We start from the raw sequence: 26,368 nt of genomic DNA, 5'->3' as shown, positions 1-26,368 counted from the left end.
CTTGTCTAACTTTGAGCATGGACCTAAGACTCATAAATCAGACTATTTGTACAGTTACGCTTAACATCAAAGCACTTTGCTTGACCAAGGAAAAAGAGCACAGCTTGTTGAAGCTTAAAGCCCCAAGACAATTCAGCAAGCCATATAACCTGCAAGGCCACTCTATGCTACAGAAATGTATGTCTAGGGATGCCTTTCCATACCACAGGCATAGTAGTTTTGACCTAAATTGGTATGCAGAAAGGGTATCTACAAATGTAGGTTGTGCAGAAATGCAGGAATTTGGCAACTTTTTGCTTTTGACTCTTGAAGTTTAAGCACATGAATAGTTCCAATTAAGTTAATGGGATTTCTCATGTTAACAACAGGCTTATGTGTCTCCCTGAATCAATAAGCACATGACTCATTCCAAAATGTGACTCACTGGAAAAAAACTCACGTACCAGTTGCAAAAGAAGAGACTGATAATGAAGGGTATAGGAGCCTGCAGAAATGAAGTGTTAATATTTTTAGAAAATTTAAATAGAATTAGAAGTTTAAGCATATTTACCCTTATATAATTCAAAGTAAAGACTAGCATTTTTGGCTTTAAATGTAACAGAAAGAAAATACTGCTTGAAGAATAACTACAGAGGCATCTCTGTATTTAACAGCCCTATACTATCTGAATGTTATCATATAACATCTGAAAAAGTGCAATCTAGCTGCAAAGCAAATCAGCTATAAAACATGTATTTTTCTTTTTTTAAAGTTGTGAAAGAGAGGGTGGATAAGTGGGTGGCAGAATGATTAAACTTATAGAAAATACGTTATTTCTCATGAAATAGAGCAGAAGGAATAGAAATTAGAGGAAAAATCAGGTGGTGAGTGAGTAGGCAGAAGTCACCACTTTATTACTCCTCCAGTGCACAGTTTTTTAATTTAGCATACATATTCTCAGTAAAAGTGTGTTACTGAAAATGCAGTTATTATTCCATTAAGTTGCTGTTGGCTTAATGAAGGATGTAAGAGAAAAATCATACCTGAATAGACAAAGCCAATCTAAAGAGGAACTATATACAGCACTGAGTTAGTCATCTGAAGATGAATGCTGGTTAAGAGCGGATAATTGAAAAAGCCTTGAAGAACATTTGTACTAAATTATCTACAGAACCATTAGTAGCAAAACACAAATAGTTTGCCATATTGTCACGTAAGTGCTAAATACAATATAAAAACAACGCAGTAGAATAGCTGACAATCAGCTGAAATGTCTTGACAGGCTATAGAATTTGAAGGCCTAACTGGAAAGACCAGTCAAATAGTAATCTACCTTTTGATCTCAGTAAAATACGCAAGATCTCGGATTCTTCTAGTGGTATCAGAAAAAAGGATCACACCAAACACACAACCCATAAGAGATGCAGCGTACTATCAACTGGACAACAGCTCTCAATGCAGCCTCGTTTATATGGCAGGTGGAAGCAGAATTCAAAATCATATTCACTAGGAAGGCAAAAGTTTTGCTATGGCTGGCAGGAAAATCTGGCAGTGTGAAGCTCACATACTGCAAGCTGCTGCTTTTTTCTGTCGTATAAAATTAAAACAGTGATTTCACTGCAGTCACCTCAATAACCAGTACCAGCAGAAGACTTAGGCCGGTGGTTGCTCTTCCTGTACTAGCTCATCTGTACTGTTCTTTTTGCCTGTGGTAGACTCAAACATAATGTATAGATCTACTGCAATACAAGCACACCTTTTTGTTATTTTCCAGACATACTCCTAAGTAGCTGAAGAGCTAATATTTAAAGTCTTTCTTCAGCCAGTCATCATATAGTGTCTTAAAGATCCTGTAATATACAGATAAACAAGTCAGTCGGTAACATGTTTTTGTCTACAACTCCTGTGTAACACTGTATTTCATGATTTAATAAGTAAGCTGTTAAAAATATTGACATTCCTTAAAAGAAACACCATTTGGGACAGACACAAAGGCAAGGTAGTAAATATTCCGATACCCATAAGGAAACAACTATTAATAATTAAAAGAAAGGCCAGCATAGGCACAAAACATTTCCACATTTTAATATTATTTTTGTCTAAGACTGACAGGTAGTGCTGAAGCTGCTTCTTTGGAGGCTGTGAACAGTTCACATTCCAGAGATATTGGGCAGAGCACCAATATCAACAGAAATAACAGCAGTAGTATTAATAGAAACTGCTCAATCTCAACCACTAAAGCAAATAAAATTGAAGAGCCTCTTCTGAGATTTGCCCTCATGGTACTAAACTGAAACTTATAATATGATTAGGAAGGAAAGACGCCAAGAGAAAACAGTTGACAAAAATTTGTGTTAATCCGTCAACTCTTACATCCTTTTGGAAAAGTAAAGTAACTGCTGTAATAACAGATGTCTGCATGGTCAAGTAACCCTGGTTTCTGCTTCTAATCTCAATTTAAAAACTTATACCACTGAACTCAGCTAAGGGTTTCAGCATACAGTGAAGTTACAAAAAAGCTAAGGGGTGCATTTAGAGCACACTGCTGATCTGTGTTAATTCCACAGGCAAACATTTCTAATGCATAGTAAATATTAGGCAATTGCCCCTTAACTGCGAATGACTCCTGATCTTATATTTTACAGAGGTATAAGAATCTAGTCCAATATATTTTTCTGCTATTAATTTTCTACTTGCTGAGCTTATTCATGGGGACTGAAAAAATCTGCCAACAGAACAAAATGAAACTCTACATCATGAGTGGTCAACTACTTCAAGATTTAAGGACAAAAATATTTAATATGTCAAATATAAATGTGTTTGTTGCTACTATGATAGAATTAAAAAAAAAAAAAGAAATTAAGCAAATGGTTCAAACAAGTTGCCCTATGTTCCCATTTCAGCTACTAAATTATTTATAAAGAAAGAGTTCTTTTGTATTAGCTTATCACAGGTGGTCATTTTGCCCTGTGAAATGTGGCAGAATATTTACCATTAGCATCACTTGTACACCTCTTATTAAGAAGCTAAGAAAGGGAAAATGGGATTGCTGCTTCTAAGAGAGCACCAACTTATTCAACTTCAAAAGAATCATAGGATTTAGTGAAACCATGCATTTACACTTCTCTCCACCCCTTAATAGATCCTGTAGGGGTTCACATAGCTGTGATGGACTAGTAGGCTCCATCTTCTGTTTACACCATAGAGATAAAACTATGCTCTTCCCCTCACTACAGAAAACAACTGAGTGACACACACATATGGTTCTCACTCTTCTCACGCATTTCCTATCAGATGGCGATCATCAGGCTTCACTGACAGTTCCAAGCTTAATGACTTTATTCTTATACTAAGAGAGTAGACATGAAATCAGTGTTAACCTTAGGTATACACAGAAAATATTTAAGATTTTTATTTTCTTTCCTCTACTGTTTGTCTCCTGTTGTGTTGGTAGAACACTCATTTTTCCTAAGGTCACTACATATTAAAAACACAATCAAACCTGCATTGGTACCTGCTGACAACAGTGACAGAGTTCTAGAAATATGACTGAAATATCTACCCCTGTGACATGCAGAAATATCAAAAGCTAAACACTTTTAGAATGATATATTCATTGTTTATGATTGCAGGACGGAAAAGAGTATATTTTAAATCATTATTTCTCCATCTTTCCTTATTAACTCAGTTATCTTTCCCCTAGGGTAGAAAGATAGGACTGTGAAAAAGAAGTCTCCCACATATTCAAGTTCAGGCTTTTTACGAACTATCAAAACTAATTTTTCAAGAGAGCAAAAATATGTTTTCAGAAATTAAAATCTAATCATACTTAAATGCTGGAAAAGTCTCTCATGTTCCTGAGAGATCTCATATATTCTTACATTCCCTACTGCTCAAATGTGATAAAGCAAATGGATTACTAAAGTTTCACATACATTTCTCAATCCTTAACATTAACAATGCCAATCTATTAGAGGGACATTTGGATCTTAAGTTGCCTCTACACTGAAGTCCAGTGCCTATCCTTGGCCACCCTGCCTGCCACTCCACAACACTGTGACTTTCCAAGTCGTTTGTCACATCTGCCAGCCCCCTGGAGATGTCTCAGCTGCTGACCAGAACAGGACTAGATGGTTATGCTTATGCAACTGACCTGAGGGCTTATAATGGAATTCAGCTGCCAAGCACAGACATTCACAGTGTCATTTTAGATACTGCAAGGTAGCTGTTGACCCTGAATCTCTGCTCCTGGATGCATGACAGAGTTCGTCTTAGCCCTGTGCAAAAAGTACCTTGTGCATACACAGTGACATGAGATACTTAACATTAAGGCAGCTGGATCCCACCTTTGGAATTTCTGCACCTCTACTGGTGATAGTCTGATCAAATAGGGAGCAAATGAATTTTAAGAGAACCAAGGAAGATCATGATGAAAATAACTTTTTTTGTTTTCTTGTGAGGGAGAAGTTGAAAACCTGATTCTGGCTGGAACACTGGTGAAAAATCTGAGAAGAGGAGATACCTGAGGGAAATACAGGACAGGAGTCACTGACAGATTATTGGCAGACCCCTAGGGAAGGTCAGGTCTTGAGGGAAGCATCTCTGGTGATTGATATCCTAGTAACAGCAAAAGTAATCAGTATTTCTGATGACATGGCTTTGTAATAATATGAGAGTTGAGGTTAATATTGCAAAGTCACCTGTCTGGGTGGAAATCTCATGGTATTATCTTCTATTTCTGTTCTTTGGAAGTGACTGAAATTCTCTCAGAAGATCCTAAATGGAGATTGTAGCTTAAAAATGAACGTGGTGTACACTATTGCATACTGACAGGGTGATGCACACTGAGGGTATGGAACAAACAGAAGATACAAAAGATACAAGTACTCTGCTACACACAACTGGCAACAGTGTCCATAATGGCACAGGACTATCAGGGATGTTAAGAAAAATAATAACAATTGCACAAATAGTGATGAAAAAGAAGGTTCCCTAAAGCTCTGAATAACACACATACACACAAAGATATTTAATTAAAGGAAATATACTTCATATTGGGAAGATGCTATTGAGATCAGTTCTGATGGAGTCCTCAGATCCTGGCTAATCCTGTTGAGAATAGTAGATTTCTTTGGTATTCATCTAAGTCTAATGAAACAGAGGGCAGCCTTCAAATTACATATGTGCTCAGTGCTACAACATATGACAGACTCTGAACTAAAATGGTCCTTGTGAAAAAATGCAAAAATCTGCTGTGGTAAATTAGCTGCCCAGCAGGATTCTTGAGTAGATAAAATATTACCAATCATTTCCAGAGCAGCCCAAACATACATACAGCTTTATAGCCATAAAGACAAACAAGTTATTTGATTTGAAAAGCTTATAGTATAATTACTTTATATGGAAAAAACTGCTACACCCATACCCAAGATCCTTATGTAAAAGAGATTTAACGAAGATGAAAGAGTCCACAGCAGGGCAAGTGAAGTGGCTGGTAGCATGGCACGATTTACATACAAAATAAACTTGAATATTCTAGGATTACTCAGCCAGGAAAAAGGAAGCTTTAAGAAAGGACAAGACTGAAGTACTGCAAGTTATGGAGAGTGTGCACAAATTATTTGTTGTTTCCTTCTCTGTCAGATTTTACTATATAAGAATATATGGAAGCATATACTCAGTAAATAAAAGAAAACGCCTCTACATATACCACTTGTTCTGCAAAATATAGCAGGACACGGTCACTGCGGTAAACAATGTGACAGACTGGAGCAAAAGGATTAGATACATTCAGGATTCACCAGTACAAGCTAAACGCACACGAGCATTCAGAGAGATTCATTTGTCTGTAAGCTATTTTCCTGCAAGTATCCTGATAGTCAGGGAATTTGCCACACACATACATAATTGGACAGACTGGTTAAATATTCCAGAATTTAATTCTAGTGGAAAAGGAGTAGGTTCTTTTTAATGCAGATTAGATGAACTGGTGGCTTGGCCAGCACCTTCCCCTAGTTACACTTTACTCCATGTAGTTTAAATCATACCAAGCATTGTCATGTTTGGGGAATTTATATTCCCAAATAAGTGCTGACTATCTCACAGGGTATGTCTGTGCCGCACGCTGGAGAACTGTCTAGCAATACTTCAAGAAATCGCAGCAGCAGGGAGCTGCAGGCTAATTTAGTTGGCTGTGAAGGATGCCACCAGGCAAATTATTCTGTGCAGAGTTCCACATGGCTGCTGTTAGGATCCCGCTAATACAGAAATATTTACAACATTCTACCGAAGCATAGCATAACATATAGATACAAAAAAATAACCTATTTTAATAACTATAGAACATAGGTTAGGAAAGAATACATTAAAATGTCTGAACTTTACTTGGCTAGGTAAACTAACTAATAGAAGGGACAAAAATTTGTATGAAGTTGGTATGTTTCCCTCTGCTTCTTTGTAATAACCAGCTCATGTTAAAACAGAATTTAGAAACCATTTTGTAAAGCTACTTATAGCAAGTATATCTCTCTATATTGACCAACTGGATGCTTGGTACTGGATGCCACATTGCAAATGTCTAATGAAAAAAATATAACAGCAATCCGAGTTTTTCCTCAGTGGGATATACCACTGTGTCTATCGGAAACTGGGACTAACAGATGGGTTGCAGTTGGGTGGCAGCTTCTAAAAACAATTTTTAAAGTTATATAATCTTATCTTCAGAGAGTGGGTAGATCTTTTCAACAAGGGAATCTTAAAAAGTAAGGTTTACATATCCTGGGAGAGATGGCCTTCATATTTTTACTTCCCACAGAAATAAAGTTGGTATATGCTTGCAAAATAAGATTCATAATTGAATTGGGGGGAAGAGTTAAAAAGCAACTTAATAAATTCTTGCAATGTTAAAATTTGGCAATACATTATTTATCAGTATTACAAAGGGGAATTAAGTAAAGCAACAATATTCTAAACACTGAGTCCTGGTACAATTCTCTCTTTTTTTTTTTTAATACATCATAAATACTTGCACAATACAGCAAAGCTATATTATCAAATTCAACAAATGTTACTATATTAAATAATTTAAAATTTATCTGCTTCTCTCCATGGTGTCTCAATCAGGCTTGATTGTCTTACTATTCCCTAATGAATAAGTAACCAAAATAGTTCTTGAATGTGTTTTTAATGTATCCTCATTAGTCAACCATTGTATACACTTCTCGCTTGCTCAACGTCACTTTCATGCGGTATGTTGTCTCACTCTCTCAATAATGCCTATATGCAAGTGTGTGATATTCTTAAAAGCTACCACGTTTGAGCCTAGACAGTAATTATTTTAGTCCAGCATATTTGATCACTCTTAGCCATTACGTTTCAGCTCAGTCACTATTTGTTTAAATGTTCTGTTAAAAAACAAAACAAAACACACCTGCCAGTACTATTTAATAGTGTTACTAAATTGTTTACCTCAATATTCTTCAACACATTCCAATGATTGTTACTTTGTAGAATTAAAAAAATACATGTGCTCTTTTTAATAAAAAAATAATTGTTCTATGCCTTAGAGAAAAAAAAATGATTCAGAATGACTGACTTCTAAAGGACCATGCATAAATTTTATTCATCTCTAATATATTCATTCTGAGCCATCTTCTTTCAAAAACACACAATTCTATGCTTTCAAATCTCCCCTTAGACGTAAAGCAAACATGAACATAGCTTTACTGCCTTTAGATGCCCTCATCTTCTTGATATTCTGGCATAAGAGAGTTAAAGTAAATCTCTTTGAATATGTACCATCACTGTTTTCAAAAGTGTTAATATAAGATGGTTTTAAGTTTGTGGTGGTTTTTTGTTTGGTTTCTCCCCCACCATCTCCTCCCCTACCTTCTCTCTTCATGTCCATAAGTATCAACTTCCCCTTCTGGATGAAAGAAATAAACAGAAATTGACATTTACTTGCTTGTGATGAAATTCAAATATTTTTCCTGAGACTACACAGAACCCTTCTTCATGTTTAAATTTAAATTACTGCTGCCAGCCTTTATTATCTATTATATAACCACATTAAATTTAAGCAGATATATTGCTGCCACTTCTGTGAAATCCCTCTGTAGTGCAGTCACTGTAATCCTACATGTTTTCACAACCTTAGTTTTATTCTGTAAGCAAAAAACATAGGGGCACCTTATAACTTTAGCTTCTCAGTATTTATTCCAGGTAATTAAGTAAAATCCTTTAACATATACTCTGCCATTAAGGGCACAAAACCACTTTCTGGAACTATGTATTTAATCGAAACTCATGTCACATATCCAAAGAGAGTAAGATATTGCATTTGCACTTGTAAATCAATAATGTAGTTTATGTATTATGCTTCTGAACACAACAGCATAAATGTAAAAGCAAACACTGCAAGCCACCACCTACTAAACAAGTTTAAAGGGACTGATCTGCAGAAAATACTTCAACTTGGAGCTTCAGTTTATGACAGATTTTTATTATTTTAAAATTAGTTTTAGTTCAACTATTCTCATGACCTCAAAAATATGAAGAATAGTTATTGTCAAGAAAGGAAACGATGCTTTTCAAATTCATTCCTAAGTAAGGACTAGAGTAAACTTTTCAACACAGAATAAGGCAAACCTCTTAAGAGTCAATTTTAAGGAAAAAAAAAAATCACTAAAATAAAATAGCAAGTTTATGTAATTAAAAGACTGAGATGTATTCTATCAAATATGTACATCTTGCAAACATATACAAATACTCATACACATATATGAAAGTGTAGAAGTTCTTAATATGCCATTTTTTGTTTTGAAATGACAGGCTGTCTAAAGGAAATAAAAAGTAACATATCACTCTAGCATCTACAGGATTTTTGCCTTACACGGACAAAAAGCTCACATTTCTTTTTTTCTTTTTTTTTTTTTTATAAATTAAAAAGCACAATGAGGAAAAATATTGCGATAAATACAGCATATTTCTGGTTTTAATATGCCATCTAGAATGATTTGTTCTCACATGCAAACACACACAGGAGCCTCAAACCTGACAAACTAACGATGTTAGTACTTCAAGGACACAGGAATCTAAATTAAAACTATTAAAACTATTTACTTGAGGGAGCCCAAGAAGATTCCTCACAATATACACTTTTACATTCTTCTGTCAATTTTCCTGGCACACTTAATTTTTCTGCATCCCTGCTATGCAAGTTATACCTATTTAAATTTTCTTACTTGCTCCTGAATTTATATAGATTGCTTGAATATACACTCGATGCCTAACCTCTGTGTTATAATACACCTATACATTTAGCCCTGATATTTCAGTTCGTAATTTAAATGTGTGCCAAAATGTTCAGTAATTTCCCTCTTATAAGAATTACAGAAAATTGTTGTTAAGCAGTTTGTACTATCAACTGTGTTAAAAAGCATGATTGTAATGTAGCAGTGAAAAAAAGTTGGAAAACTTATATAAGATGGCTGCTTTTGTTCTTGAAATTACTGAGCCAGACTGCCATCTATTGGAAAATAAATATTTTTTTAAATGATACTTAAAAAAAAAACCCCACATACACACAAAAACCCCCACCAAATCAAACCCTAGCAATCATACAATCATACTTAAGACACCTCTTTTTTTGTAAGAAAAGCTGTAAATTCACTGAACTCTTATACAGTCAAGCATTTTCCTACATCTTTTTCCACCTCATGTTTTCTGACACTTGTTTTGAAGCACAGTTCCTTTTCTGACTTGCTGAACAATCAAATCCTAGTTATTTGGGGTGAAAGTTTTGAATTTAACAAACATAGAAAAACTGTAATGTGTCAGCACTGAACAACAGACAAGTATAAATCTTTCCCAGCTCGCCTGTACAGCAGCTGTCAGGGCTTCCCATGTCTCTGCATACACAGGGGAACTAAAGACAGTGTTCAAGTCACAAGGACCAAAATAGGAAAGAAAACGCAGACAGGAACTGGGAGTAAAATTCATGAATCCACCATCAACCCCAATCAGTGTACAAGCCTTTGAGAAAAACAGTAATTCCAACTAAAATCATGCCTGGATGTACAAACGCCTTTTTAAAGCTCTCTTTGAAGTAGCCTAATAACCGAGATTTCCAGTTGCAAAATTATGTTAAATCTGGCCTTTAATTTTGTGGAGAGAATGAACAGGGGGTTGTTGTTGGGTATCTCATAATATACATGTTTTAATGACTGGTGAAGACAGACTAGGAAACATGGAATTAATATTTTACGTGACAGCACATCAGAAGTACATTGAAACACAGCCAGAGTTGCAAAATCTAGCACTAACATTACAGTTTCCATTGTAGCTTTAAGTCGACTGTCTTTAGTTTGTTCTTTATAATGCACTTCTCCAATAAAAGATCACATTAACTTAGTCTCATCTGATTCTACTATTCAGCAAACAAGTATTCACAGCTTTCACCCTCTTCATTAATTGCTCTCCTCATTCAGGAAGCTAACAAAGCCTGCTCTTCCAGAACCAAAACGTTTTCCCAGTTTCCCTTTCAGCTTTTGGAATGGAAATGTCCTGTGGAGACATTTTCACTTTTACTGTTCCTATTCACATGTACACTGTGGTGTCTATTCCTACTCTCCTTCCTTTTATTTACTGCTCCAGTGCACCCTCTGCCTCCTAGACATTTACGCCTTCCAGTCCTCAAGATCCTGCCCTTCTATTTTCCTATTCAGCTCTGCCAAGTCCTGAGGAAACTTAAGAGTCAACACCAAGCTGGCTAATAATTTGGAATTAAGATGACTAAACCCAAATTTTTCATCCAGAAAGCTTTTTTTTCAGTTTCACCTAACCTTAGAGGTGTGCAAACTCTACTTCCTATTTGACTTCAAAATACCATGAGAACGTAAACTTTTTATTTTTAAATGCCTTATGTCACAAGTCACACACCCGGTCAACTGAAAAATATTAAGTAATAAAATGTGTAGTGTTCTCTATGCAAAATTTTATGAAAGAAGGAAGGCCCTTAGTCCAAATATACCAGAACAACTTGCTACATGGTTGGATGACTAATTGTCCAATAACTCAGCAAATGGAACAAAATGGTTTGAAATACACCCTGCTTCCTGGTGCTTTCTCTTCCACATGCCCATGCTGTCCTCAGGAGGTAGTTCCTGACACTCCTTTCTCCAACTTATTAAGTTTTTGTCTCACAAGCTACTACTCCAAACAGATATTCCACAGTCTTGGTCTCCTAATTCTCTGAACAACAGCATGATGCAAAAAAATGCAGATGTCTCCTAGCAGCCAGTTCCTTTGCAGAATCTCCCTAAGTTTCATGACTTAGGTTTTTGAACCTGATCAGATCACTGGACTACAGAAGAAGTTGAAAAGTCAGCACAAGTCATCATCTCTGGAAACAAGGAAACAGCATCATCTGGCACTTTACCAACAGGGACCTGACTTCTACACCTCTTCACAGCTGATGCTGGCACAGTCAACAATGAAAGTTAGGGGAAAAAAACTGCTGATTTGAAGCTGAAGTAACTACTGGCTTGTAGAGGCACACCAGGTGCAGTTCTCAGCCTTGTGCTGGAGCTGGTAACAGAGAAAGGCAACAATCGGTCCCACTGGCAGAAAGAATCTGTGCTCCAGTGTTACCACACTCCTGCTTCCATGAGGTCTTGGCGTTGCAGCAGCAATGAACACCAGTTGAATGAATGCAGGCAACAAAGACGACCCTGCTTATTCTACTGAGATTTTTATGGAAGCTTCCCAGGGAGGACAAAACTAAAGTCAGAAGCAGCTGTAAGAATATTTATCTTCTTTAATCCATATCCAAGGAATATATTTCTGACTCTCCATATCTATATATGTCTCCACTTCTTTCTCTCCGTATCTCCATGTTCTTGTACATAATATTCAGTTAAGTTTCTTCAGTCATCACCCTACTGTCATATTTCATCCACCACCATGCTTGCCAGTCCTGCCCCCAAGAGTAATTTGGCAGCATCCATCTTTGCGCCCATTTTCAGAGCTAAACATCTCTCTTCATTTTAGTGCTTCTTCCTGATTACTCTTTAATAGCTCCTTATAGGGCATGTGGATTTTCATATTACCCATGCACAATACAAGGAGTCTACACACCAAAGGAAGGCAGCACTTCCCCAAAACTAAAAGACACTGTGATGCAAGGTAGCAATTGAAAAGACTGAGTGACCTTAAAATACTTTAAAAAATGAAATGGATGATTTAGATCAAACAGGAAAATCCCACATCATAGCAGAGTCCTCTCCATACAGGCCTGCATAGTTTGTTTTACTCGAGAGGCAAAAGTGCTCTGCGCTCCGTCCTGACTTCATGTTGGGAGTATGTTCCCATCATCCTGATTCTAGTTTTCTTTGAAAGAAAAGTTGGATGCACTAGTAGGAGAGAGTCACAACATGCTTTAAACAGTCCCCATTTTTTAAGATTTGTGTTCATATCTAGTTCAATACACAAATAGATGAAATTTCTCTCTCAAAAAACAAAAAGAGTATTGCCTAATTTACCTCCGTATTTGCCTGCTCCACATAAATTACAGATTTAGTGTCCGAATACTTCCTATTCATGCTGTATTTCATTTAAGTCTGTAAAAAATTCAGTCTGAGTTTACAGAATTATATGGATTACCTTTTCTGCAAAACAGCAGCTGAGTAGATTTAAATATCAGTTAGCACCTAAATTCAGAGACACTAGAAAGATGTATGACAATGCATAAATAGGATCAGTACCTTGTTCAGTCTGACTTCAATATGGGTTACAAAGCTAATCATTCAAACATCTAGATGGGCTTTACAAAAGTATCTAGTGCATTTCAAGGCAGCCAACAATCTCTGTAAATCTCATTCTGTCTACATATATTGTAATAAATCCTCTAGAACATAAAAGCTTCAACTTGCCATGGTTTTCCCCACATATGAAAGCATATTTTTCTTAACTTATGAACAACATTAATTGAAATTTAGCACTTAGCATTTTCCCTCTGTTCTGTCCTTTATTCCCTGGGCAATCCCATTTACTTTACTTATTGAGAAAGATAATTCAATTAAAAAGAAAAAAAAAAAAAAAGCCTTGTTACACTGTAAAGAAAAAATGAATCCTAGAGCACTTTATTCACAGGATTAGTAGTAATGAAGTCATATTTTCAACTGTAGTTGGAAATCACTGAAGTATCACAACCACAATGATTTTCAGTATTAGAGACTCAGTCTTTAATATTATTAGGCTACTAGGGAAGCTATGTAGTAAATGTGTACGAATCATAAGTGAAGACACTTCGCTTTTTCTTTTGGGGGCCACTTCTGATCAGATTCTGCAAGCATTTAGTCGCCAGTATAGTACTGAGCATGCTGATTTCAACTGATTTCTCAAAAATCCTTTCCTTGCACTCCCAACACTCAAAACAACAATTAACCTGAACTTTTGGTGATATTAGTGTTGCCATAAAAAGCCATTCTGAGGTGTGGTAAGCAATATTTTTGTAAATAAGGAAAACATTAAATTCTAAATCTGTAATGAGCAAATGCAACAATATTTTTTTTCTATTACAATGGTAGACTTCTGCTATTCTCACTTTCACACTATTTCTTTCTTGAATGTGCCAAAAATAAAGCAGATATCACTGAATATATTGTCTTTGTATCCCATCTTACTTACTACATTAAGCTTGGTTTGGCTTCCACTGGTCATAAGTTCTTCCTCTGATACTTTACTAAAATTGTCCAGATAATGGTCTGATATTGTATGAGACAGATCTTCAAAAGAGTACTCCTTTTCTTGGCACAATTTGATTTCATCTAAGAGCTTTGACAATTCTCCAGTCACAGCTTCACCTTTAAAAACAGACACACCATTAGTCAATAATTAGAATACCAGGGGTAATTTATGTCTAAATGAAATGCACATTCTTTAAATTTTATTGAGTATCTGTTATATTCCATGCCTATAATCTAAACAGTGACCTTCATGCACAATTCTCCCCTCAAAAAAAATGGCCTCTCATTCCAGATTGGGAATCACTGGAGGTAATCTACATACTTCTGCATTCCCCTAAAACTCCCATTTAATAAGGATGAATTACAGTTTATACTTACCTCTTTTCTAGTCCTGAAAATTGGCTAGAAACAGCAACTACCCAATAATATAAAATTAAGCCAGGAAAGGAAAGTTTCTACAAACATACAACATCAGTGTCCCATACTCTGCATCAGGTTCACGTCTGCTGCTGTGATCAATTAATACACTACACAAGCTCCATAAACTGTAAGTAGGTTGGAAATTAATTTCCAAGAATGCACATCTGGTCCGTCAAAGTATCTATGTTTGATAGGCAATTCTTGCTCAGTTCCCCAGGATTAAATGGAATGGCAGAAGGTTATACAGGGCAAAACCCACAAGTTTGAAACATTCCTCCCTATAGCAGCCTATCAGAAACCCATGTTTAGTGCATTATGTTACATGTTTTCTCCTTAATTTTGCATATATCCTTAGTTAAGAAATCTACCAAATTAGTAAGACAATGGGTTTCACATGCCTATACTAACCTGGTGATGCTATCAGAAATACTAGTAGTAATAAGTATTAGAATCACAGTGAGTGCTAACTTTTCTGCAAATAGTCCACTGGCAGCAGCAAGGCCTCCATAGAGTAAAAAGCTACTGATCATAAAAAACTGTTAGGTTCTCATAATCCATTGCATGTGTTATGCAGCTACCTTCAGTAATAGCAATGAAAATGTGAGTAAAAGCCAAGCTTTTCCAGAGGTAAATAAGAAACATCTTCTCCTGATTAGCTTTACAGGAGTCATATTGTTGGAAACTACAGTCCTCAGACTTAATAAATACAGAGATAATTCAATATACAACAAACAAATGTACATTCATGTAGCTAAAGAAGCACTGGATAATATTATAGCTGCTTGGTCTAGAGCTCTTTTTGTGTCTTTTTATTCTGTAGTCACTGTTCGTTATGCTAGGTAAACAAATATTCCAAAATATTTTTGAAGTTAAAACTATGGCCATTTATGACTGAAATTTTCAGAGCCAAGAACAGAAGTTGTTAATTAAAAGCATCTAATTGCCTTTTAATATCCAAGTAACAGAAATCTCGCATTCAAAACTCTTGTTACTTTTACTCAATGGTAACTTCATTTAATTTAGGAGTTTTGTGCAAAGATATTATCAGGTTTATTTATTCTGCTTTTTAATTAGAAAATGGAAATTATTCTAGATTAATATCATAGTAAATAAATATTGGAAGTAAAATATTAAGAACTATTCTAAAATCATGATACGGAGCCCTAAAAAGAAATTGGACTACCATTTCCTACAGAATTATGTTAATGGCCCAAATCCCATGTTCTCCCACATACAGCCAGCAACATTTCTTACTGAGTAAGAATGAATTCAGTGTGACAAAACTGGAACTGCAAGGGTGCTGACTGACCTGTGAGTAAGTGTACGCTGTCTGGCTGATTGCTGCCAGAATGAATATATGAAAGACCAATTTTGCCTATTTCTTTCAGTGCAGGTACTAATTAAGGTCTCTCTCCTCTATCTAGCTACCTATTTTCATGAAAGTCACAGAAAGGTAATTGATACTGCTATCCCTCTTCCAAATTTCATTTAAATTATTTGAAATTAGATTGTCAGAGAATGGCACACCGATGGATGGGAAGCACAACCAAGTATTAATACAATTTCCTTCCTTTAGAATCAGACCTCACAATAGACAAGCAAAAGTAGCTAGCACATTTTACAGTATTTATGCCTTGAAAGTGGAAACACATAACGTGAGATCATGACCTCACTGTTATGAAGTAAAACATCTTTAAAACCTTCACTACTTAATTTCAGGACAGACATTTCTATTGCATAGTGTAGCTGACTTCATGATTCTACTAATCTCAAAGGAACTGTTTATCTCCATCTACCATATGTCTATTAAGTACTCCAATGGGAAACATGAACAAAACTAGAATACTTGCTTACTATCACCATGAAGACCATAATGTGGCATGCAGCAGTAACCTTAGTTTTCACATGAATGAAAACTCTCCCTGTAAAGGTGTTTAAAAACAAACAACACACACAGCAACAACAAATAAGAGAGGTTTAGTTATTTACCAGCAGCCAATTACATTTACTTCAGGTGATTACAGAAGGGAGAAGTGAGGTTTGCATCTACAGGACGGTGATTTTAATGGAAGAGCAGAATGACACCACACTCGGGTAATGCCCTGTTTAAGTGGCTGTAGTGTGTCAAGTGTGAATCAGAACATAAGATGAAAGCATGTACACTCCACAGTGATAGTCATATTAATAGCATATGAAAGATATATTAGAAGATGAATGGAAGAGCAGTACACACATGGTCTTTGAAAAAGGCATCCACATGTAACAGAATTGGAAGAGGTACTCACTAGGAAAGATAAAGTAAATTCAACCTTTAACTTAAATGTGAACAATGCCTGCAGAGTATTTCAACATATCTAGTATCCTTTTGTTTTACTCAATTATTAAACATGTAAGAACAGGTAAATTTAAAAGATTTAAGATCAAATAATTTAATACATTGTAATCCATCAGTGACTTATCCTTTCTGGGAATACGTTTCTTTCCTCTCCTATATGACATAGACTACAGTGTATGTAGTCAAGATAGGTAATTGGTGGTGGAAAAAAGCTTCTCAATATCAATAACTTTTTAAATGTCATTTTGTATGTTTGTATGAACGTGTTAGCAATATAATTTTAAAGAGAAGTTCAGTACAGCTTCTGTATTCACAGAGTACATGTATTTACTTTTAGCCTTTGGAGACGGAGGAACTTCTGGGGACAAAATGCAAGACTGATGTTCTGCGCATTCCAGTGGGCGTTCCTCTGAAATACTTGCATTTCCTGTTTCCATATATTCTGCAATTTAAAGATACACATACACTTAAACTCCTGAATTAAGGGGGTTTATTGCAGTCAAAAGTATATTTGCTACTTCATTTTTCATTAAAGCCTTTTCAGTTTTTCATATTATAACCTCGTAATTATTCAGAAATACTGCTGCAAGGCAATAATTTAAAGTATAATAAACTACTATAATGATCAGTTCTTTAATTTGCTGAAATTGTTGCAGAAATCTCATTGTAGGAGTAATGAGTTGCGACTCTTCCTGTGTTTCTCCTGTCTCCTTGAAAGACCTATGCAACTGTTCCATTATAGTACTACAGATGAAGGAGTCTGCTTTTGTTCTAAACCTGTTAAGAGGTTTTAGTCAAGATATTCAGGATTTTCACAATAAGTAGTTATACTCAAACTGTTAAGAAAACCAAATATTCTGCTTGCAGCACACAAATAGTACATGAGAAAAGAATGCAATATTAAAATTAATCTAAAACTAGCTGTCTAACCTGAAAAGCAGTATTCGAAAATTTTTGTGCTTTTCCTCCTTAAAACTTCCCTTGCCCCATCTTCATGACGATGTTTATAAAAACATAAAAATAAGGAATGATGAACATGCTAAAGTTCAGTTTCATTACTTTTTTTTTTGGTAAATATATACATAGTTTTCATGTGCTTTTGTACAAAGGCTAGTTCGATGGAACACAAAAAACTTACGAATGTTATTGTGGGACAAATTATAAATAATTATAAATTAATTTACGCAAAAGTGATGCTTTATTTTTCTAGTAGAATGACCAGTTCTTAGTTCAGTTATTCTACATCATCATTTTCTTGATTTTTCTCAAGTTGCTTAAACAAGTTCTTCCTTACACCAGATAGTAACCACAACATTAGATGTTACAGCTCACACAAAAGCAAATTACAATAACTGCTGTCATCAGTATCACACTGAAGGGCTAAAGACTGTTTGCGAAGTGAAGTTTCCTGATTTCTATAGTCTATAATGCACTTGTTTAGCTTGCTGCTATTCCTGATTAAATGACAAACCCCAAAAGCCAAATACAATCTGTGATAAAGCAGACATCTGAGAAAATGAAATTGGAAATGGCAGAGAACAGCATGCAGCTTCAGAATGCTTTGCAGGTTGTTGGGTTTTTTTAAAAGAATGTATGATTTTAAAATATCCTATATTAAGTTTGATCACTGGCAATAGACCTCTGGATAATCTGTCATACATTTCTTCATAGGAAAATGGGCACCTTCTATTTTTTTTGTGCAGTGCTGAGAGGAAAGAAGCAAAGATGAGCTATATGAGACCATGAGAAAAATCAGCAGCATGACAAAGTGGTCTGGAATGTTTTCCAGCTCTGTCAGCTATGTTATTTGTCAAGTTAATGTGCAAGATGGAGGAGAAATAAAAAGGAAGCTAGATCCAAAGCAAAATAAAAGGATCAAGGAATTCATGCCTGATAGTTGTGCAGCTGCCCAAAAGCAAACCTAAAATGAAGTTCTACCAGGCGGGAGCATTAAAATTGTTGGATCAATACAGATTTGATTAGGAAAGGAAATGCAGGGGAGATTTTGAAGTAGTTTAACCTTGCTGTCCAATAGTCACGTAAGACTGTGGCTTTAAAATAATACTCTATTTTTATTCTTTATCGGGCCCCACTTTCAGACTAATGCACTTACCTGTTGAAGGCTAGTTCTAAGGATATCCCAAGTTCAGTGTAAGCCTCATAAATACTTTAAAAACTGCAGAGATTCTTCCAGAAAACCTCTACAAAAGGCTCAGCATAAAACGTGCTGTAAAGGTTTAGAATGGGCCAACGGTGTGACATCCTTGTAAGAGTGTAACCCTTAAAAATTCGGACTTCTAACTTGGTTTTATACTATTGAAAATTCTCTCATATGATATGATGATACAAATTATATGTATGAGACAAATAAAAGATATGCATTCAGTTGTGAGAGGCTTATTGTCTAGGTTAATGTAGACTTATCCATAATATTGTCAAAGAAACAGACAAAAAACAGGTGATCTACATTAAGAGTCAAAGACAAAGAACACACAAGCAGTGGATGCTTTTACCAGCCACCAAATTCGATTCACCTGCGACTGGCTAGAAATTCACTTTCAAAGCCTGCCCAAACTTATTGAAAAATGAAACTGTTACCATCATATGCTCTGACTATAGTGTACTTGAGAGACTGCTCTGGATTCTATCACTTTCCTTAAAAGCTCAAGATAATTCAGCACAAAGCCATGCTTAGTCAATTATATCACTTAGTGACCAGAACAGTTTCCCCAGCTGTGGTCTCACAGAGTTTAGAGAAAAGCCTGTTGTTCTTATGATAGAGGAAAGGCTTTTTGGGACATGACCTGTCAGATTCATAACCCTTTCTTCACCTGCTTACTATCAGCCTGTTCCATGTTTCTAAGACTAGCATACAAGGGGTAAAGGAAGCATTTGTTAATACACACTTTGGAGATGTTTCCGCACTGTAGTGCTTTGGGAAGAATGGAATATTTTACTTCTGTTGACTCAAACAGCAGATTCCAGTTCAGTGAGGATTAACACTAAGAATCTCAAAAATTTTGCCTGCTTAGTAGCATTCTTTGATACAGTTATCTGATTTTAACATAGCTCCACTCAATTTAAATAGGGCCATGTACACAAAAAGTAATAGCATAAAAGTGGTCACACAGCAGTGGAAATAAGAGGAGTAGGGAACATGAACCCAAGGAGGTAACAAGCGCTGGAGAGTTCAAGCAGCTGAAACTCCAGGCTTCTCAGCTTCTGTAGCACCAGATAGGTCAAAGCCAAGCAGACGGGAAAGTATTATCACATAAGCAGGGAAAGACAGCTGCCCCTCTGCAGAGTGGCCAGAGCCAGGAAGGTAAGCCATGAAGATAACATGGCCCAGCTCAGCTGGACCTGCTGCCGAACTTCCAGGGGCAGTAAAAGCTTGGGCTCTAGAGCACAGTTGCTTTAATTTCAGGTCCTGCTGGTCCTAACTCCTTAGTAAGGCGAGAGGGTCAAGATTTTTGCTTTATTTATAAGCCCTGGCTTTTAGAGTAATGGCTACACTAGTCTCAGTTAACTTCTTATTAAAAAAAAAACACAACCTATATATATATATACATATATATAAAATAATTAAGTATGAGCTCCTTTCCCTTTTGTTTTGACAACCTACTTCAGTCACGCTACAAGGTGGATTTGCATAGAGTTCTTCCCTAGAACAAGTTCCTCCCTAGATCAACCTAAAAGGCTTTTTAAACTCTAAAAAAGTCAAATTTGATTAGAATAAAAATCTGAATACTCACCTTTTCTAGCAGAAGGCTCTCTAAGTAACTAGATCAGAGGAATAAAACTAGTTTAGAAACCACTCCCCTCCAAGGCCCATGTCCCTGCAGGGGAGCAACCTGCCCTGAAGAGCAACAATCTTCAGAGCACCCTCTGGCGCCCCCAGAGCTCACCCAGAATGCAGCTGAGGATCCTGCAGCTACATCAAGCCATGAGCTCTCTAAAAGCTCCTCCCAAAATAGCTCACTTGCTCCCCTGGGAATGAGTAAACCTGGGGCTTCATAACCTAGGTCCTCTTCCCCTTACAACAGCAGTTACAGAGAACTGACTGGTAACTGCTGCCTTCAGGTGTGCTAAGGTGATAGATTGTGATAGAAGCTAGGCTGACTTCAGTCTCTTAAATTTCAGAGCATAATTCTGAATTACTCAAGTTTAACTTAATTCCAGAGAAACCTTAAATCAGTAGATGTTTAAGTTACAGGCACATAAGGAGACGTGTGTGCATGTATTCAGAGAAGATCAACAGAAACAAGCACTCAAATAATGCTATGATCTTGAGAAAAGTAAGGGTGCAGCTAAAGTTTCAGCCCCCAAAACAGCAGAAGTTGAATTAATTCATAAACATAGATAATGCTCTACAGCTCTTATACAATAACCTATAAAAGGAGCTAAGCAATCCCCAGAAAAAAAAAAAAAAGTGGGATTGAGATACCAATTATTTTCATCCCATGCAGTTGTAATTAAATCCTTGATTGGAAACCTTTTCCATCCTTCCCATGAGGCTGGCCTCCTGCGCGCAAGGAAATGGAAGATCTACTTTTCCACAGAAAGAGAGAGAAAGAGTACACAAAAGAAAGCCAGTGCTAGTGACACCAAAGCTATTTATGGAGAAGGGAGAAGAAAGGAGTCCTCGTACTGCAGCTTCTTATGCATTCTCCATTTAGGAATAATTTGGTGACATGGACAAACAATGTTAGGTTTTTAAGCAGCTTCAGCAGAATAGAGAAGAAACAGCTTTCCATTACATATCCCTCCATACTGTCTATGCAGCAGAGCTTATTGTGCCTTCCCAGGGCTTGTGTCATTTTTCATCTGTTTATTTACTATATCCTTTTTTTTAATAATAACAAGAATTCTGCTTCTAGAAGTACTATAAGAGCAAGATTCTAATAGAGAGTATAGTGGGCTGTGGAGAAAGAGCTGAACGATGGTATAGCACGCACCTGCATCACGTGCACATGTGCTAAAACTAAAACACAGCTGGTCGGTTTAATTTTAGGCCTACTAGCCTTGACAACATCCCTTTTATCTTCAATGCCTAATTATGAAGCCCTAAGTGCCAATACTGTTAACCGCTTCAGCATTGAATGCTGTTTCACTAGATCCATGAAATGTATCCAGTAGACTGGCCTTGTTTGGCACAATATTCTAATTCTCTGCTCTTTGAGTACATCATGCCTAAACATCTATTTCTTCACTACCATATAAAGAATCTAAACTGTAGTAAGTATTTTTAATTGAGTTCAATGCAACTCAGACGTGAGCAAGGCACAGCAAATGATGGGGCATATATGAAAGACAAAGATTTAAAAGCTGAACTGGCATTTCTAACAATTCCATCTATAACTAACAGGCAGTAAAAAAAAAAATTAAAAAAAATTAAGTGATGAATAGTTTACTCAGCCTTTTTCATGTTGCTCTTTAAAGTGATTTTGTTATTAATTTTCTTTCTATCAGCTAATGCACCAAAATCTCCAAAAAATGGCAGAGTATGCAAACACACACAAAGAACATTTATGCAGAATCTTCAGTTATCATTTTCTCAGGTTGGTGAGAAAAGATGTACAGTAAAGATTACAAAAACACTAGGACCATTTCTAAAACCTCACTGGCAAATGGTTTTATTTTTTTAAAACCTATAATCTGTAAAAAGTAATTTTGTAAATATTCTTTAAAAAAAGGAGCACCAATAGAAACTTATATCCACAACTCAAATTCTGGAAGCCTCATTCACAAGAGACTACCAGTCCTGCGGGTTTTATTATCAGCTGAATGGATTTAGTAGTACTGTCTCCATGAACTGCTTCTAAAGACATAAATTACTGTCTTTTCATTCAAAGAGGTTTTTCATAAATATCCTCAAAACCAACTCATTTTCTTTCAAAACTTCTCTTACAACTCTGTAACCCCTCTGCACCTAGGACAGAACACTACCTATCAGGCCTTGCAGTAATACCAGACACATTACTTTCTTGTATGTTTCTGCTTGTCTATTTCTATGCATCTTTCAGCCTTTGTTTTGTATTTTGAAAGCTAATGTCTTGTTGCAGGAACAAATATTATGCTACGCTAATACTATAAATTGTACAGTGACACTCATAACAATGCAGGGGGGAAATGGTAACAATTAATGAGAATGCTAGGTGATAAAACCTTATTCTAATCTGGCAAGAAGGTGAAAGAATCAGTGCAATGCCATTGTGTCTCCATAAATTAAAAGAATAGGAAGGTACTTACAAAATCTGGCCAGTAATTGTCTGACACTATTAACTTAATTTATTTTTCCTGTAAGTCTACATGAAGGAAAGATTCTCTAGACAATCATCTGAAGACAGGAGCTTTAACACGAAAGTATCTGGAAGCCACAAACTCTCTCTCAGCAGCTGCCCTTTCTTTGCATGGAATTCATTACCCGCTGAAGTTGAGCTCAATTACAGTACATGTGGTTTTGCCAAAATCCCAGTGCTCTGCTGATTTTTCAGCTACAACAGGATAAATGCCCCCATTTCAGTGAAGAGTATACTCCACAAGCCTTTTAGAAGAGAGTAAGTCTACTGTATCATCAGCAGTGCTAGTACTGAATCTTACCACTCCTGATTTTATTTTTCAACTTCAGCTCACAGTTCAAACTTTATTGTTGATGGTTAAAGCTTCAGTCAAACCTTTGCTGATGACAATGAATCTCAGTAGGTTCCACAAAGGAAGTCTAAAGGGCTTCCTCAGGTTTTCTTAAGACTCAGAATGGCATCTTTGTAAACATTTTTGATCCTTGCACATCACTTCTGACTTCAAGGCAGACAGAGCAAAAATAAATAGCTGCTCGTTACAAGCACAGTTTCATACTAATATGAGCTGAAAATACTAAGCAGTCTTCTTTATATTTTCAAGGCACACATATGAAAAAGATTGCATGTCTAAGCAACAAATAGCCTTGAAATTAATATTCTGGGGCTTTTTTAATGGTAAAAACTAATGGTAGATACTGATCCATCAATGTGACAAACTCTTGGGAGGGGTTTGGGCACTCTATTTTTCAAAGAGCATGGGTACTTTGTGGAACCTTTGTTCGCAAATGGGGTTAAGACTTCAGGGTTATCACAGTAAGGAGAAAATGGAACAATGCAGAGATGCTGAAATGAAAATTGGTTTAGCTGGTGATGGGACATTATAATGAATCTTAGATTAATATCTGAAGGATGATTGATTTGGATGTCTAAGAAGGTGGAAGCTCTGACTGACTCTTTTCCTGGCACTGAAGAAGTTTCAGTATGATAGTAACCCTTTTTTCTGTTCCACAGTGGTATGTTCACACTGCAGCTCATTGAGGACAGCAAGGCTGAAGTTTCACCACACAGTCTGAGTCAAACTAGGAACTGCCTTATGCTGATAGGAGAACGTCCAGCTTCCCTCATCCTTCCCACTTTTTGATGCAAATTTCTGCCAGTTACCTGGGACAGAGCTAATTCTGGGCCCTGAATCACACAGGAAGCAAGTGCATTAAAATAAACAAATGTATATTTATATAATTGTAGTATTTAAAAAAAACGCTACATACTATTAAATATAGGTAATATAATAAATTATAAATTTTAAATATTAATATTACTGGCTCATGAACTGAATCAGATCACTTTACAATCTCCTGTAAGCAGGGAATATGGAACGGAACTGTGTTGCTGGAAGTAGGGGAGGAGGAAGGGAAGGAATGAGGGAAAGGGAAAAAGAAAATAGGGAGAGAGGGAGACCTCAAGGCAAGCCGTTCATTTGGCTCAGCTATAAAAATGGCCCTGGTTTCAACTGGGACAGAGTTAATTTTCTTCGTAGTAGCTGGTATAGTGGATTCAGTATGAGAAGAATGTTGATAATACACTGATGCCTGGGATCTTGCTAAGCAATACTTATACGAAGTCAAGGACTTTTCAGCAAGGAGGATGGAGATGCACAAGAAGCTGGGAGGGAACACAACCAGGACAGCTGACCCAAACTGGCCAAAGGGATATTCCATGTCATATGACATCGTGCTTAGTATATAAATGAGGTAAAAATTAGCCAGTGGACTGCTGCTCAAAAACTTGCTGGGTGTCAGTCAATGGGCAGTGAGCAAGTGCATTGTGCGTCATTTGATTTCTATATTTCTATATTATTATTATTATTATTATTATTATCCCTTTCTCTCCTATTAAACTGTCTTCATCTTAACCCACAAGTTTTACCTTTTTTTTGCTCCAGTTCTTTTCCCCATCCCACTGGGAGACAGTAAGTGAGCAAACAGCTGTGTGTGGTGTTTAGCTGCCTGATGGGTTAAAAAACAACAAACATGAATCTGCTCCTCAAGATAATACCTCTCCTTCAGCCTGTAAAATTTTCATTATACTTATAGGAGCTTTCTATATTCAGTCCATTGTCCCACTGGAAAAGTTTATTGAAGCTGGCTAACAAGTTTGGAAGCCAGTCTGTTATTCCTTCAGACATGATGTGGCACGGTATTTCTATCACAATGACAAGAGTTACTGTCTGATTGTTTTTTTTAAGGAAAATGAGAAAAATGTATGAAATATTTTGAAAATTTGTCATAATATTTCAGTCATAGGTGTTATTTATGAATTATTCAAGCATTTTGATTCTAGTTTAGCATCACAATTTAATGGAACTGCAGTGAAATATTACAATATATTATTTTTAATGAAGAGCGTACAAAGTGTAACTATATGTGACACAACTTGTTAGTGTCTATTGTCTGGAAAAAAAGAAAGTTTACTCTGAAATTCAGATATCCAACTATTTATTTTTGTGTATTTGGCAAACAAGAATTTTCTCCTTTTACTTCAAAAGAAGACTACTATTTTGTATAATGAAATATTTAAAGATTAGAAATTACCATATATCTTAATATCCCTCCATGCTATTCTGAATTGTTTCTAACAAATGTATAACTGAATATGACTTACCTTGAAGTAGAGCTGCAATTTGGAGTGACTGCTGGGATGGATGTTCTTTAAGAATATCTAAAACTGTTCTACCCAAACTGTCCTTTATGTTGGTATCAATTCCTGAAAAAGAAAATGATCTCTGGTGGAATTTTTAACCCAAGTACTTCATATTATAAATGTGGTATATCAGACTCAATTATCTGGAAAATTGAATGCAAGTGGGTTTACAACTGTAGCAGATTAACAGCTGTGTTATAGTTGAAGTACAGCATCTATTTCTGTTTAAAGCTTGAGTAGCCTAAAATTCACATGCTGACATGGATTATTTTTATGTTTCTGTAACACATGGAGATATAAAGTAAGCTTCTTAAACCGAACTTGGGATTATTTTAACAGGCTGTTCCTAAGAAACAGACATCCTGAAAATCATATTTTATAAAATGAAGAACTTCTCTGAATGTTTTTCCTACGTTCCTGGATTCTAATTCTCCCCAAACTGTTCTGATTCATTGGAGATTTTCTAGTCCATAGTATCAGTATGTGTTTAGGGAGCAATATTGAAAAAGCCATTAACCTTAAAAGTTTCTTACTTCATGGCAACATGTTAGAAATTTGTGCTCTGAGCAGACTGAAATACCCATAAGTAGTAAAAAGCACTGTGAACAGCCAGAGCATTTCTTGACAGACTGTTCAGACTGGTGACAAAGTAATTGTTTGGCTCAAACTGTGAACACAACCATAAATAAGCTTGAGGCTTATCCTGGATAGGTCTCAGAGAACCTGTTGTACCTGCACAACTCTCCGCCTTTGTCTTCTAGGAGTTACTTTGGAAATGCTTGCCTTATGGTAGAAGATGGAAGTTGATTTTTAGTTTAGATGTACTTTCATAAACAGTAACAGCATGAAAGAGTCTAACAACCAGAATGGTATGCTTGCTGGGGTGCTCA

At 36.2% G+C, this 26,368-nt stretch overlaps 1 protein-coding gene across 3 annotated transcripts in view; it reads right to left on the bottom strand.

The window, feature by feature from the left end:
* ANKS1B (ankyrin repeat and sterile alpha motif domain containing 1B) overlaps positions 1-26,368 on the bottom strand; it is a gene marked incomplete at both ends in the record, with an annotated part of 434,431 nt that overhangs the window by 336,438 nt on the left and 71,625 nt on the right. For all 3 annotated transcript variants that reach the window (XM_080342173.1, XM_080342174.1, XM_080342175.1), the window contains 3 exons: positions 13,666-13,841; positions 16,811-16,921; positions 25,440-25,541. In XM_080342173.1, coding sequence (XP_080198299.1) covers positions 13,666-13,841; positions 16,811-16,921; positions 25,440-25,541 — 389 coding nt within the window. The remainder of the gene's footprint in view (positions 1-13,665; positions 13,842-16,810; positions 16,922-25,439; positions 25,542-26,368) is intronic.

This window comes from Nesoenas mayeri (assembly GCF_963082525.1).
Source record: "Nesoenas mayeri genome assembly, chromosome: 1".
Taxonomy (NCBI): domain Eukaryota; kingdom Metazoa; phylum Chordata; class Aves; order Columbiformes; family Columbidae; genus Nesoenas; species Nesoenas mayeri.
This window is presented reverse-complemented; position numbering and strand designations above follow the sequence as displayed.